The 16530-nt window shown below is 37.2% G+C and overlaps 1 protein-coding gene across 2 annotated transcripts in view; it reads left to right on the top strand.

Moving 5' to 3' along the window:
- PTBP3 (polypyrimidine tract binding protein 3) overlaps positions 1-16530 on the top strand; it is a 124997-nt gene that overhangs the window by 47692 nt on the left and 60775 nt on the right. The window contains exon 2 of one of the 2 annotated variants that reach the window (XM_006864668.1): positions 4324-4405. In XM_006864668.1, coding sequence (XP_006864730.1) covers positions 4375-4405 — 31 coding nt within the window. In that variant the 5' untranslated portion in view covers positions 4324-4374. Of the gene's footprint in view, positions 1-4323; positions 4406-16530 lie in introns of those variants that run through there. The other variant, XM_006864669.1, reaches the window with a different exon arrangement.

Here is a 16530-nt window from a genome sequence, read left to right on the forward strand (position 1 = left end):
TTGTTTATCCATTCTTCAGTTGATGGGCACTTTGGCTGTCTCCATCTTTTTGCTATTGTAAATAGTGCTGCTATAAACATTGGTGTGCATATATCTTCTGCTGGCTGCTATAAACATTGGTGTGCATATATCTTCTCATGTTGTGGCTCATTTTTCTTGTGGGTAAATACCACAGCTCTTTAAACTGAGCTTGTTGTTGTTGTTGTTAAGGGCCGTCGAGTCAGTTCCAACCCATAGTGACCTTATATAGGGTTTCTGAGGAGCGACTGGTGAGTTTGAACCGCCGACCTTGCAGTCTGGCTCATTAATCCACAGCGCCACACTAAGACTCCTACACTGAGCTTGGTGGTGGTGGTGGTGTGCCATGGGTTTAAGAGAGGTTAATTTGTAGTATCATACAAATGCTTTTCACAAAATTGTGCTCAGCATTAGTGGAGCAGGGAGCTAGTGTGTTTCTGAAATCACATGGGCATGGATTGAGATGAACAGGTATCTCACAGGAAAGGGAGAGGGCATATACACTCTGAAACGGTAATGCAGTCTGTCATTTTATGGTGGGCTCGAGAAGACAAAGTCAAATATTACAAGAAAATGTGCAAAGATCTGGAGTCAGAAAGCTGAAAAGGAAGAACACGCTCAGCTTTTTTCAAGCTGGGGGAACTGAAGAAAAAATTCAGGCTTCGACTTGCATTATTGAAGGATTCTCTGGGAAAATTATTGAATGATGCAGAAAGCATCAAGAGAAGATGGAAGGAATACAGAGTCATTGTATCAAAAGGAAAATGGTTGATGTTCAACTGTTTCACGAGGTAGCATATGATCAAGAGCCAATGATCCTGAAGGAAGAAGTCCAAGGTACATTGGAGGAATTGGCAAAGAGCAAGGCTCCAGGAATTGATGGAATAAAAGTTGAAATCTTTCAAGAAACTGAGGTGGCACTGGAGGCACTGATCTCTGCCAAGAAATTTGAAAGACAACTGTCTGGCCAACTGCTTGGAAGAGATCTGTATTTATGTCCATTCCAAAGAGAGGTGACCCAACAGAATGCAGAAATCATTGGAAAATTTCTTTGATAGCCCATGTGAGTAAAGCTTTACTAAAGGCAATACAGAAACGGCTGTAAGCATACATTGACAGAGAATTTCCAGAGGTTCAAGCTGGATTCAGAAGAGGCCGTGGTACCAGGGATATCATTGCTGATGTCTGATGGATCTTGGCTGAAAGCATAGAATACCAGAATGATGTTTACCTGTGTTTTATTGACTATGCAAAGGCTTTCGATTGTGTGGATCATGACAAGCTATGGACAATGTTTTGAAGTATGAGTATTTTGGAACACTTAATTGTGCTCATGAGGAAACTGTACATAGACCAAGAGGCAGTTGTTCGAACAGAACATGGGAACATTTAATGGTATCAAATTAAGAATGTGCGACAGGGTTGTATTCTTTCACCACACTTATTCAACCTGTATGCTGAGCAAATAATCTGAGAAGCTGGGTTATGTGAAGAAAAATGTGGCATCAAGATTGGAGGAAGACTCATTAACAACTTGTGATATGCAGATGATACTACCTTGCTTACTGAAAATGAAAAGGACTTAAAATACTTACTGATGAAGATCAAAGAGCACAGCCTTTGGTATGGATTGCATCTCAATGTAAAGAAAACAAAATTCCTCACTGCTGGACCAATAAACATCATTCTTATCAATGGAGAAAAGATTGAAGTTGTCAAGGACTTCATTCTTCTTGGATCAACCATCAGCACTCACGGAAGCAGCAGTTAAGAAATCAAACAATGTATTGCATTAGGTAAATCTGCTGCACAAGACCTTTTTAAAGTTCTGAAGAGCAAAGATGTTAGTTTGAGGACTAAGGTGTGCCGGACCCAAGCCATGGTATTTTCAGTAACCTCATATGTATGTGAAAGCTGCACAGTGAATAAGGAAGACTGTAGAAGAATTGATGCGTATGAGTTAAGGGGTGGAGGAGAATATTGAAAGTGCCATGGGCTCCTCATAGAACCAACATATCTGTGTTGGAAGAAGTGCAGCCAGAGTGCTCCTTGGAGGTCTCGATGGCCAAACTTTGTCTCTCATACTCATGCTGGAGAAGCGTATTATGTTTGGTAAGGTCGAAGTTCAGAGAAAAAGAAGGAGACACCCCCCCCCCGCCCCCCCATCAAGATGGATTGTCAAAGTGGCAGCATCAGTGGGCTCAAGCATGGCAACAATTATGAGGTTGGCCCAGGACCGGGCAGTGTTTTGTTCTGTTGTATGTAAGGTCTCTATGAGTTGGTACCAACTTGGTAGCACCTGACAACAACAACAATGTGCCAGACTGCAAAGCCATTTGAGCTGCAAGTTTGACAATTCAAGCTCACCAGCTGCTCCTTGGAAACCTTATACATGGTCGCTATGTTTCAGAACCGACTAGACAGCACTTAACAACAAACCTGCTCAATGATGTTGTCATTTTCTATTTTCTTGACTTTTTCTCAATTGATTTCTAGTGTTTTGCATCTCTTCCCTATTTTTAGACGTAAATTATAGATTAAAAATCTTTGTTTATGGTTGTTCATATGTGTTGCAAATATCTTCTCCCATTCTGACTTTTTTTTTCTTCTTTTAGTAAAAGGCTTATTTTTTAAAAAAATCTAAAGCCTATGTCCAGCTTACTAATATTTTTCTTTTGTGGTTTTTGTTTATTAAGAAATCTTTCCTTACTCAAAGACTATGAAGACATTTTCCAGAGTCTTTTTGGTTTTGTCTTTTACATTTTCATTAACAATCCACTTAGAATTGATGTTTAGTTGACAGTTTCTAAGTGGTTTAAAAAATCAGATTAACTAGATTTGCAGTTATACAAACATGTTGATATTAAATTCACATATGTATAGATTTATTATAGATCTGTTAGTAATGTGTATTTTACCAGATTCTTCATAAAATACTTCTTGTTGTATGCTGTCGAGTCAGTTCTGACTCATAGTGACCCTGTATAGGGTTTTGAACCATTGACCTGTGGTTAGCAGTCCAGGGCTTATCCTAATTCTTACTACATTTAAGACTTCAAAAATTCAATGAACTACAAAGGCTTACTGTTGGCTTACCCCAATATCTACAATTCAGATTTATCAGGAAAGCCAGTGCTGTAAGTGAAACCTTATATCCTGCTCTCTTTGCGAGTTGGAGTTTTCAGTTTTGTTTTATTCTAGATTTGGTTTCATTCTTCCTCTTAGCCCATTGTGTGTCTGAAAGTAGTGAAAGATTCATAGGGATTGATTTCTGAGTGTTCTAATATAGGAATTGTTTAATTGTTTTTCTATTAGGCGCAAACATGGTGGTGGTTTGTCTTTTGACAGCAAAGTTTGAAGTTCCCTACAGAAGTAGTATTTAAACTTAAACATCAAACATGTATTATAGTGCTATTGTTATTGTAATAATTTTGAATAGTTTTAGATTGCTGTATCATCTGTAGACCTAAATATTTGTTCTTTAACTCTGACCAAGCTAAACAAATAATACTATTTGGAATAGGTTGGTTTTTAACTTTGTTGTCACTCCTAAATGTAAACTCTTTAATTTTGGTATTAGATCTCATGGTTGTAATAAAAAAAGGCTGGGCTATCTTTTACCACTGACAATTTAGATTAGAAATTAGGCCAGAACTCTTACCGGGAAAAAAAAAAAAAAAAAAAAACGCAAAATAAAATACACAAATACAGTTTCTTAAGAAATAGTATGCATAAGGTCATTCTTAGGATTAATGGATAAACTATTTTTACTAACACTGATTATGAAGGATTTTGATAAATACTGAAATAAAATGCTTGTTTGAATTCTGCTTTAAAACATATACTTAAGTTTTAAAAAGTCAGGATTTTAAGGGAGTGCTCCACAAATTATATGCATGTATTATACAAGAAGAGCTTCAAAAAGTTAATAAAAAATATTTCATTTTCTGTTAATTCCATTTTTCCATGAACTATTTAAAGCCCTTTCATATATGTTACAAAAGTTCTGGTACTCCAAACTTGAAACCTTGGAAGACTGAGCTTGATCATAAAAGGCAGCATTGTGCCTCCATTTTTGTGATGATAGTTCTTTGTTTTTGTTTGTTAACTAGTAATCACGTGGACTGAGCAGAATATTTCCTTACTGTAAAATTTACTTCTGACTGTTAGCTTTTGTGATTCCTGGATACTTTCCCTTAAACGTCTCAACATTCAGCTAAATATATTCATTTAAAATATTTTTAGTAATAAATATGGGCCATTATCCCAAATTTCTTTTAGCTGAGCATTGCTTTTGCTTTTCAGCGGGGATCTGATGAGCTTCTTTCCTCTGGCCTCATTAACGGACCTTTTACCATGAACAGTTCTACTTCTACAGGTGTGTATGGTGAGTTTTAATTTTTAAAATCTGAAATGGTTTCTTTCCTTGGGTGTCAATTTTTTTTTTTTTTGGACAAAACTCTTCTATGACTCTTTTTATAAACACATACCAAAGTGCCCCTCTTTACACCAAAATAACTGAAATTTGCTGTAGCACTAAATTGTTCATGTAGATGAAATCATTAATAATTGTAGCTCTCTATGTTTTGAGGTTTATTTTAGACCTGATTTGATGATTCTGTACCTTATTGTTTTACATAGTTGTGATATAAGTAGTATAACTGTTGGCCACCTAGAACTGTTAAGTAAAATGACTCAATTTAAAACTTAAATTGAATGATGATGGATTTAGAATAACATTAAAACTGTAAAACCATGTGATTAAAAAAAATTGAGATGTAATTTACACACCATGAGGAGCCATGTGGTTTAAAATAAATGTTGTTAAAATTCAGAAGGGTTGGTGACACAGTGGTTATGTGCTTGACTGTTAACCCAATGGTCGGCGGTCCCAAGGTTGCAGCCTTAGAAACCCTGTAGGTTAGCTTTACTCTGCCCTGTAGGGTCACTATGAGACAGATTCAACTCAATGACAATGGGCTTGAGCTCTTAGAATTTGGGGATCAGAAGAAATCATGGAAATAATGTCATCTGTCCAATACTCTCATTTTAGAGAGTGATAAAAAGTAAGGCGCCCAGGAATCAGTAACAGTGGGTTACTTATTTGCTTTCTCAGGCCACCGCTTCTCTTACTTATTCTGCCTATCCTGTGGTGTTCTGTAAGAATCAGATGTTGGGGACACATTTTTAAGTAATAAAAAAATTTAAAGTTTATTGTTATTACTCATTTTACTGATTTAGTACTGAGCCTTGAATTTCAAAAGTAACACTAATTTTTAAACATCTTTTAGGTTATACTCATTGGGGTTAGAATGGTGACAAAGACAAATAAAAGTCCCTAGCCACAATGGAGACCTGGTATGGTGCTGTAGGATAAGTATTGACTGCCAACCACAAGGTCTGCAGTTTAAACCACCAGCCACTCCTTGGAAACCGTATACAGGTTTGCTATGAGTCAGACCCTACTAAACAGCACTTAACAACAACACAACAGCCTCATTGAGCTTACACTTAGTGGGTAATTGTGGCAGCTATGAGAATGTGCTCTCAGGTCTGCTGCAAGGAGTGTATTTGCTAGTCCCAGCTGCCACCCCTTGTATCTGAGGCATCTCCTGGTCAGTAATTGAGCATGGCAGGGGTGCTAATGTAGGCCCATTCTTGTAAGACATGGAAGTCCTCTAATGGTGACTTTGGTTTGAGAACTTCCTATCAGCCTTGCTAAAACCCTCTTAGAACTGTGCTACCAGCTGAGTTTTTTCCTTCCTTATTCCTCCCTCTTGTTCTTCAGAGACGTTTCCCTCAATAAATCACTGCACATATAATCCCATCTGGTGTGTGCTTCTTGGAGGACTTAAACTTTCACAGTAATTTGAGGGGTGGGGCTCCAAAAAGTTAGGGAAATTTTTTATTATCTTACTAATACCATTTTTCCATGAACTTTTGGAAGTACCCTCATAGAGCGTAATAAACAGTTTAGTATAAGTGCTATAAGAAATGAAGTACAGGATGATCTGACCACCCCGCTAGTAAAGGTGTCTCAAAGAAAATGACATGCAGTTTGAAACCTGAAGGATAAGTAGGAATTATCCAAGTAAAGGGTACCCAGCATGAAGGAAACAGAGTTCCAGGGAGAGGAAAAGATTACAGAAAGGGTGAAAGGTGAAACAGAACCTTGTACATTTAATAGATGTAAATTAATTCAATGTGGCTGAAGTTTATAGTTGATGGGAGGTGGTGGTAATAAAGCACTTGAGTTTGGTATTTAGTGACCTGGCTACTTAGGAATTAGAGAAAAATCGCAGAGTTTTCACTAACATCTGCCTTTTTAGACCATGTGGATTTGTCAAAGACAAATAGTAGCAACTCTGACCATCATCACTAAAACGGAGTAATTTATCATCATCAGTGGACAGCTTGCTTCATTGGAAATACTGGAATGTCCAAAGAGAAGGTTCCGGTTTGAGGTTGTTTTAACGGACTGTCAGGGTTCTCTACTTTGCCACTTATCTTATTCTTTGTTTCATAGTTATTTTCTCTGGGGTTGCAGTCAAGAAAGGGAGCTTAGAATTTAGAAAACTGATGCTTTATGTGAATTTGAAATACAAACTTACGGTTACTGATCCAACAGATCTGAACAGTTGCTTTAGTGAGATTTACAGTTTCTCTGGAAGCAAAAGTTTATCTTAAAATGTCTCCTAGATTCCTAGTTATTGACTGGTTTGCTGAAGCAGTTACTCTTTGAGTTTTTGTAAAGAGAGTGTGGTTAAGCTGCTGAATTTAAGATGGCAAATTTAGATTAGCATTGGATGTTGTAATTTGCAGTGTTGATTGTTGTCACAATTGGGCTTGGGGGGAAACAGAGTTTAGTTATTATTATCTTCCTTGGGATATTACCCCAAATGCCCTTTGAACTAAGAACCTGTTTTATTAGTGAAAAAAGGGATGGATATTCTACCTTAAGCATTTAAAATTGCTAAGTAGATTTGCCTGGAAATAAGCCCTGTTTTTGAGGTCATTAACCACATGAAACTGTTAACTTTAAAGGGAAAAATGGTCCAATATTAGCAATTTCACTTGATTCAACCTAAATATCTAAAAAATAGTACAGTCTGGCTCTGTGTCCAATGAATCAGAGGACTTCAACATTGGAAGGAAAAGAGCAGTTAAGAAATTATTGATGTAACGATACAAGTAGAGATAGTAACTTGTACTTAGTAATTTAAAGTATTAGAGGATTTAAAGATGATAAAATTGATCATGATTGTGATTAATTGAATATGTAAGGGATTTCATCAGTCATTCTCAAATTTTGTATATAGACTGGTAAAATTATATAGATAACAGATGGTGCCGTCATTTATGTTACAGAATTTAGGAAGATGGCGTTGGTCAACACAGCAGGTGCAGATTTTTATGTGTTGAGTTTGAGATTCCTGAGCAACATCCAAATGGAAATGTCATATAGGCAGTGGATTCTTAAGAGGCATCAAAAGTCAGTAACTTACACAACTTAAGTTGGTAACTGAAGCAATGAGAGTAGTCTCAGAGAAGGTGGGAATTTTATCAGAATGTATTTGGAATCATGGCTATTATAGGCAGTTTAGGGATAAGTGGACCTCGTTCCAAACCTTGAGGTTAAATGATGTTTGGGAGAGTCACTAGCTTCAATGTGTGGATTCTAACAAAAGGGGGCCAGGTAAGATGAAAAAGATACAAGGAAAATTCAGTGAAGAAATAAAAGAGCCATTGATTACCCATGGTACATCTAAAGTTGTAGAGGACTAAGTGGAAAGATTTTATAGAGAGGACCGCAATATTCATGACAGTAAAGCAGAGCTTGGCTCACCTTGAGGGCTTATTAAAGCACAAATTGCTTTGGCCACTTCCAGAGTTTCTAATTAAGTATGTCTGGTGTCTTCAAGTTTACTTTGAACCCAGCTTTTTGTGAAAGAAAGGCGTGCATCTGCTTCCATAAAAAATTATGTTGTTGAGTCCATTCTGACTCGTGGTGACTCATGGTGAGCAATAAAACTGCTCCATAGGGGTTTCAAGGCTGTAACCTTTCTGAAGCAGATCACCAGACCTATCTTCCAAGGTACGTGTTGGTAGGTTTGAACTGCCATCTTTTCAAGTGGTAGGCAAGTGCTCAACCATTTGTGCCATCTAGGAACTTCTCTCCCCAAATGAAATGGCTACTTTTCCATTCTCCCTTACAGCCATCTGAGTATGTCCTGGCCAGTGAAATGTAAGTGCAAGCATTGTGTGGGACTTACGGGACATCTCTGCCTGGGCACACTGTTTTTCCTTTCTTTTATTCTGCTGCCCGCTGGAGTTCCAGCTTCCTTCTTGGATGATGAGCATGAGGGCTGCACCCTAACAGAGCAGAGAGCTGGAGCCTGGGTCACTGGAGACTTTTTACATGAGTGAGAAATTAACTTTTTTTCCTTAAGCAACTGTTATTTCAAATATATTGTTATATGCATCTAAACTTAAAAGTACTATAGGTACTTTTTAGTTATTGTTGTTAGTCCTGAATTCTGTAGTTATTCAGTGATGTGTACTTCCAAATAAAGGTAATTTCAAGTAAATAAATATCGTTGTTTTATTTGTTCAGTATTCACTGTAACCTTCAAAAATAGGTTGAGTAATAGTGGTAGTTGTGACTTTCCCTGTCTTGTTCTTTTTTTCCTTTCTTCGGAAACACAAAACTTTATTTAGAAATTGTTTAAGGTCGGAGGAAAAAGCCCTGTCAAGAAAGACCAGGTGGAAAATGGATTCTCAATAAACAGGAGTTTTAGGACAACAAAAGTAAAATAGGCCACAAAAGAGAAATATCACCACTGTCATTTGAACAATGACTGATTTCTTGCTTTTTATTTTGTGGCATTGTTAGTCACAGAATACGTCCTTTCGTCTGAATTTTACACAGAGCATGCACTACACAGCAATTTTTTCATAAAATAATCTGCTTTCTCCATACATTTTAGGACAACCTACCCCCAGAAACAAACTAATACAAATAAACCTTAATAATTTCAGTAGTTAGTGTCTATCTTGCTTTTAACTTTAATAAAGGTAGCTTTATTATTTAATGTTACTGTGTTGTTTGTTGTTAGGTTTTGGTAAACAATTCTTTATCATATTTAATTAGCTTTCTTTACTATTTTATTTTTTAACTATGGCTGTATATCAGTTCTGACTCATACCATCTTTCTATATGACTATAAATGTTACTAAATACATTTTGTATTTCGTAAATACATTTTGTATTAAATTAACAGAATTTAATCTTGAGGTTTGATATTAATTACTTTAATACAGTGAAATAGCTTCGTTTTTTACTCTTATATTATGTTTGCATGCCTGGAATAAAGCAGGTTGATCATGAGATGTTATTTGTGTATGATATATTAATTTGGATATAGGCTAGATTGCTGTAAAAGAGACCAAAAAAATAACAGGCTTAAAAAGTTTGTTTCTAAGTTCTTCTGAACGCAGAGTAAGTGATCAGGGATTATTTTGGTTTCTTGACTGTGTTGAAGACCAGGTTTTTTCTATTTTTTGCATTGCCATCTTCAACATGTGGCTTTTCCTCAAGATCTAAGGGGAAAGAGGAACTTGGAGGCTGGAGCCATCTTCGAATATAAAGATAACCATACCCTAAGGTATGGTGCTGTAGGATCTGGACTGGACTAAGAACCACAGGTTGGCATTTCAAACGTACCAGCCGAGTGGATGGTGATGGTAGGACATTAAGTAGGTTCCTACTCATAGAGATCCTGTGTAGGATTTCTGAGATTAAATCTTTACGGGAGCTAAAAGCCTTATTTTTCTCCCACAGAGTTGCTGTTGGAGTAAGATTACATAAATTGATATTTGTAAGCAGGAAATCATTGCTGGTAAACTGAAAAATTAGCATCATATTTATATAAATTCAAGGGAGCTTCAAAAAGTTAGTGGAAAAATTGTTATCTTTTAATTACATTTTTCTATGAACTTTTGAAGCCCCTTGTATGTATAGTCTTAAAATGTACGTATCATAATTCTAAAACTGTCTTTAGTTCAGTGAAAAATTACCTCATTTAAGTTATTTATGAGCCTAGTGCTGCGCATCTTTACCATCCATAACTGATGAGAGAGATGACTTAAGCATGGGAATATACTTAGAAATATATACACGTATATAAGGAAGTATAGACTAGTTTACTTTCCTTCTGTTACTTAACTAAGACTATGTATATTGAATTCTAGTTTTAAAGACTGGATATTATTAAAAAGGAAACATTTTCATGTCATAATTATTTTTTATAATTACGTTGCTTGTGCTATCACTTAATCTGTCATTCCTCTTTTGTAATTGTCAAAATGTTGTCCTTTCCCAGATACATAGTCTTAATTATCTCTCATCATAAAAATGTAAAAATAAATCATCCTTGACTAGTATATCTTCCACTTTATAGTTCTGCTTTCATTTATATTCAAGATTTTCTACATTATACTTGTATTTTACACATCTTGTTTATCCTGTAACTTTGTGGTTTCCGCCCATTCTGTTGGCTAATCTTCCTTAACATAGCTTCCTCAGTTGTCTGGGTGAGACCATTCCCTCCATTTTTCAAGGATTTTAGTCAGTAGTTATTTTTGCAGAGGAATGGTTGGTATTTTGGTTTTTTTAAACAAAAACCACTTAAACAAACTGCTAAAATTTTTTTGCTCTGCAAATACCTAATTTTAAAAAATGACTATTTGAAGTCTTTAATCAAATCAAACCTTACATTTAACTGCTAGTGTTGTTGTTGAGGGTCATCGAGTCAGTTCCAACCAACAGCGAGCCTTTAGAGGCCAGTGGGTTTGAACCGCCAACCATGAGATTAGCAATCCAGTGCTTATCGTTCATCGCCACACATGGACTCAAGTATCAGTGACTAAAACAAGTTAAAAGTTTATTTCTGTCCTATTCATCAAGTTCTGAAGTAGTCAATACTCTCAATTAAATGATGCCTTGTTCCAGTTTTAGCAAAAGGTCCTGTATGATTGCTGGAGCTTTAAGCAATAAGAGGAAAAAGGGAAGAAAAAAAGAACGTGACTCCCTAACTATAAAGATGTTTTTGGAACAAAGCAGTGTGTCACATTTCACTTACCCTTAGTCACACAGTTGCGCCTCACTGCCGAGGAGGCTGAGTATGTAGTCATTTTTTTCTGGGCACAGGCCTAAGAGATGTTCGAATTATGGCTAATCAGATTACAGAGGCTTTGAATATTTGAGGTACACTCAGTAGATACCAGAGGATCTAGCCCTTACTAGTAGGACTACACTTGTTGTTTAGTGCAGTTGAGTTGGTTCTGACTAATATCAACCCTCTATAGGGTTTCCGAGGAGCAGCTGGTGAGTTTGAACCGCCATCCTTGTAGTCCAGTGCATTATCCTACAGCGCCACATCAGGACTCTAGGACTATACACTAGCTGTAGCATAAATACTACTCTAAACCCACCCTGCCAAAGTTTTTAAACCAAGCTTCCAAATGATAAAGCTTAATCTTTAAGTTATTTCACTCATTTCTAGAAAAAAATCCTCGCTTTGAAGGAATAAAACATATGTAGTGGGTTATGAGTTAGGCTGCTTAACTGCGAGGTCAGCAGTTTGAATCTATCAGTTACTCCATTGGAGAAAAATTAGACTTTCTGCTCCTGTAAAGATTTATAGCCTTGCTAAGAGTAAGAACCGACTTGACGGTACACATCCAAAACCACCAGTATTCACAATATTGAGCATATATTTAAAAATTAAAGATTTATAGCCTTGCTAAGAGTAAGAACCGACTTGACGGTACACATCCCAAACCACCAGTATTCACAATATTGAGCATATATTTAAAAATTGCCGGGTCTGAAAAGAATCACGAATCCTATTCTGTCTTACCTTATGATATGTTTGAGAAAAATAACATTTCTGAATTATTTTTGCAGCGGTAGGAGTAAGGAGTTACAGTTAGGCTATACCTAAGTCTAGGCTATGCCTAGGACTTCATTTAGGTTAGGACTAGGTTAGTGGTAGTGGTAGGGGTTGAGTTAGGGCTTGGAGTAAAACTTGATTTAGTTTTAGGATTACAGTTTATTTTTATTTACCCTTTTTTCCTTGAAATCTGTTTGATTTCCTCTTCATTAGAAAGTTCTATAACTACATTATTTCCTCTTTTTACTTTATGGTGGTTTTGTTGTTGTTTCAAACTGGTATCTCTGGTTCTTGTATATTTGTTTTACTTTGAATGGGTCTGTATCAGGGTTGAGTTCTGGATGATATTATCGTGTATGTTGTCTTCTGTCCAAAAAATTCACTTTAGTATTTTTAGGGTTGGTCTGGTTTTCACAAATTCTTTTAATTTCTACTTACCTGGAAATGTCCTACTTTCACCATCATATTTGAGGAGCAGTTTTGCTGAATAGATTCTTTCACCTCTAACGTGTGCATTTGTAGTACTGTAGTGGCCTGTGTGTTGCTGTTATACTGGAAGCTTATGCAGCCAGTATCTTAAATACCAGATTTTAACAGAGCTTCCATACTAAGACAGACTAGGAGGAAATAGAGCAGACCACTTCTGAATGGTTAGCCACTGAAAATCTTATAAATAGCAATGGAACATTGCCAGATACAGTGCCAGAAGATAAGCCTCTCAGGTTGGAAGGCATTCAAAATACAACTGGGGAAGCACTGCCTCCTTAAAGTAGAGTTGACACTAATGACATTTGAATGGAACCAAGTTTTCTGAACCATCTTCATTTGCCTAGGAGGCACAACTCAAAATGAGAAGAAACAGCTGCAGACATCCATTAATAATCAGAATGTAGACTGTACAAAGTGTGAATCTAGGAAAATTGGAAGTAGTAAAAAATGAAATGGAACACATAAAAATCAGTATCCTAGACATTAATGAGCAAAAATTGATAGATATTGGCCATTTTGAATCAAACAATCATGTGGTTTACTTTGCTGGGTACTACAAATTCAAGAGGAATGTAGTCACATTCCTTGTCAAAAGAGCATTTCAAGTTCTGTTTTGAAATGCATTGGTGTTTGTGTAGGTAATACTCCTACAAAGACCAGATAATACCATTATTAATTAAAATTTATGCACCAGCCGCTAAAGCCAATAATGATGAAATTGAAAAATTCTATCAACTTCTTCAGTCTGAAATTTAGTAAACATGTATTGATCAGTCAAGATGCATTGATAGTGACTGGTGTTTGGAATGTGAATCCTGAAAACAAAGAGGACAGATCAGTAGTTGGAAAATAATAGTCTTGGTGTGATAGAAATGGTTCTGAAGATCACATGATAGAATTATGCAAGATCAGTAACTTATTCATTGCAAATACCTTTTTTCAGCAACACGTGGACCTCATTAGATGGAACACACAGGAATCAAATAGACTATATTATATCTGTGAGAAGAGATGATGGAGAAGTTCAGTATCATCAGCCAAAACAAGGGCAGGGGCTGACTGGAACAGACCATCACTTAGTCATCTGCAAGTTCAGGCTGAAACTGAAGAAAATTAAAGCAAGTCCACGAGAGCCAAAATATAATCTTGAGTATATCCTACCTTAATTTAGAGACCCTCTCAAGAATAGATTTGATGCATTAGGCACTAATGACTGAAGACCAGAGGAGCTGTGGGATGACAACAAGAACATCATACATGAAGAAAACAAAAGGTCATTAAGTGTATAGGAAAGAAAGAAAAGTGGGTGTCAGAGGAGATTCTGAAACTACATTAGAAAGTTCTGTAACTACATTATTGCTCTTGAGAGAGTGGAGAAGGTAAAGCAAATGGAAGAAACGAAGTCAAAGAGCTGAGCAGAAAATTTCAAAGGGCAGCCTTAAAAGACAGCCAAGTTAGTGAATAAGGAAGACTGAAGACAAGATGATGCATTTGAATTATGGTGTTGGAAAAGAATATTAAAAGTATTGTGAACTTCCAGAAGAACAAAGAAACCAGAATACTCCTTAGAAGTGAGAATTGTGCAATTTTGTTATACTTTGGACATTTTGTCAAGATGGGCCAATTCCTGGAGGACGACATCATGCTTGTTAAAGTGGAGGGTCATTGAAAAGCCTTAAGGAGATGGATTGGCTCAATTTTAGCAACAATAGGCTCAAACATAACAATTGTAAATGTGGTTCAGAACCGGGCATTGTTTCGTTCTGTTGTGTATTGCATAGAGTTCCTGTGAGTTGGAACTGACTTGATGTCACCTAACAACAGCAACATAGGATTCTTGATTGGTAATTTTTTCCTTTCTAAGTTTTATATGTGCCATCTCATTGTCTTTATGGTTTCTACTGAGACATCAAAGCTCAGTCTTACTGGCTCTCCTTTGTACAGCTGCTTTCAGGAGTTTTTCCTTGTCTTTTTTTTTTTTTTTTTTTAAATTTGATTATAGTCTTGTGATTTTCTTTTGGGATTTATCCTATTTGGAGTTAGTTCAACTTTTTGAATGCTGTTTTTTTTTTCCATTACAATGATTATAATCTCCTCCATATACCATCAGTTAACAGTATTCCTCTCTATTAATTTTAGCTCTCTCTCTCTCTTTTTTTAAAAAAACACTCAGGCATATATATTAATTTAAACCACCAAAGGGCACATTCTGCAAGTCTGCCTCCTGGCCGCTAGCTCTTAGTCCCTCTCTTCCCATGAATCTAGAGTCCTCAGCTGTTTCCTCTCTATGTCCCCATCTCTGGTGTCTCTGCTTCTTTGGATAAGGTCCCACATTCTGCTTGTGCTCTTCTCTCTTGATGGTCCTAGGGTCCTCTGTTTCTGGATTGTAAAATTAACTACTCCCCCATTTTTGTTACAAAACTTCTACCTTTACATTTGTGACCATTGCAATTAGTCATGATAACAATTAGTTGCTATTAAATCATAAGAATCTTAACCCATCTCTTTTTACTAGACCTATCTAGACAAGATGAAAACTATTTAGTGGGGACTCTATCTCCCCCCACAACACTTTTCAACTAAACTCCCTCTTGAAACCTTGTATGCCAGTCACTTTGTGCCTTTATCACCCCCTCATTTTAGGTAGCCAGTGTCTTAAGTTTCCTGTCCCTATCTACCCTGTATAAGGAGCTCTGGTAGCGTAGTGGTTACGAATCGGGCTGCGAACCTTAAGGTCAGCGGTTCGAAACTACCAGCCGCTCCGCGGGAGAAAGATGAGGCTTTCTACTCCCGTAAAGATTTACACCCTCGGAAACCCTATACAGGGTCGCTATGGGTCGGAACCGACTCGATGGCACACAACAACAACAACAACAACAATCTACCCTGTATATAGAGGGGATGACATTGATACTTAATGTGAAGACTCCTTCCCTCTCTGTTGATATTTTGAGCTACTACCTCCATGAGTATAGGTCAGCTTCATCAAATTGTAGCAATCTACCCTCATTTACTTTATCAAAAAAAAAAATTTTTTTTTTTTTATCTTCCTCTAGTTGAGTTCTGCCATCGAGGCTGGGTCAAATGGGTATTGTCCGCAAGTTTGGGTGATTTTGTGTATCTCCCCTCACTTCATATCACCTGGGTGCTTCACTCTCAGCTCTGGTCCTTTGTGGCTATGTCTTTGTCCGTGAACTCAGGTCTCACCTCACTTTGGACCAACCAGCCCTTCCTCTTCTCTCTCTCATCTCCAGGTCATGGGGAGTCTATTTAACGTGGTTGAACTCAGCCCATTTATTCATTGCTGCCTTTCCCCCTCTCCCACTCACCAGTAGACCAATGTGATTGCTAGCAAGCTTACATGCCTGCTCATGAGTTCCCTTTGAGTTTCAGTCTTAGAGGGGGGTTTTGTCCTGAAGGGACTTGATTGTCTGCCTTGATAGCTTCCTGGCGAACAATTTGGTTATTCTTGTAGTAGCCAATCATACTGCCATTTTTGTTTTGGGTTTTTTGTTTACTGCTGATTTTTCTTTGAAGATGTATCTTCTGTTGCTCTAGCTGTTCCAGGCTGGTCTGCCTGCCCTTTCTGGTGGGAATGTCCTACCTCAGAAGGTTCTGGATTGGGCTCAGTATTCCACCTAAGGTCCTATATACTGTAAAGGCTACGCAAGAGGCCTATTTCACTGGGCAAGTTCTGGAACCCCTTTTAGGTATTCCAATCAGTAGAGGCTGAAGATGGACTTATAAGCTTTCTGTAATCATATTTCCCAACATTCCTTTCTATCCCACTCAAGTGTCTATTTTATAATAGTAGGCAAGGGAAACCAATACTAATAAGACAGGCAAACATCTTAGTATTATTTCTCCTCTTCAGGCTATGCCTCCATCCCTGTATCACAGAGCCATGTTGTTCCAAAGTTGAGCATGCATCACTTTTTACCTCTGTCCCATTTAGCCCATGCAAACCTGTCTCAGTTTTCCCCTGTCTACCTTTTTCTTCCACCCCCTCCCACTTCTTGTGGATTGCCCTCCCCTACACGCGAACTATGATGTGTCTGCCCCCTACCCT

The sequence above is a fragment of the Chrysochloris asiatica genome, unplaced genomic scaffold (assembly GCF_000296735.1).
Source record: "Chrysochloris asiatica unplaced genomic scaffold, ChrAsi1.0 scaffold00069, whole genome shotgun sequence".
Lineage (NCBI taxonomy): Eukaryota > Metazoa > Chordata > Mammalia > Afrosoricida > Chrysochloridae > Chrysochloris > Chrysochloris asiatica.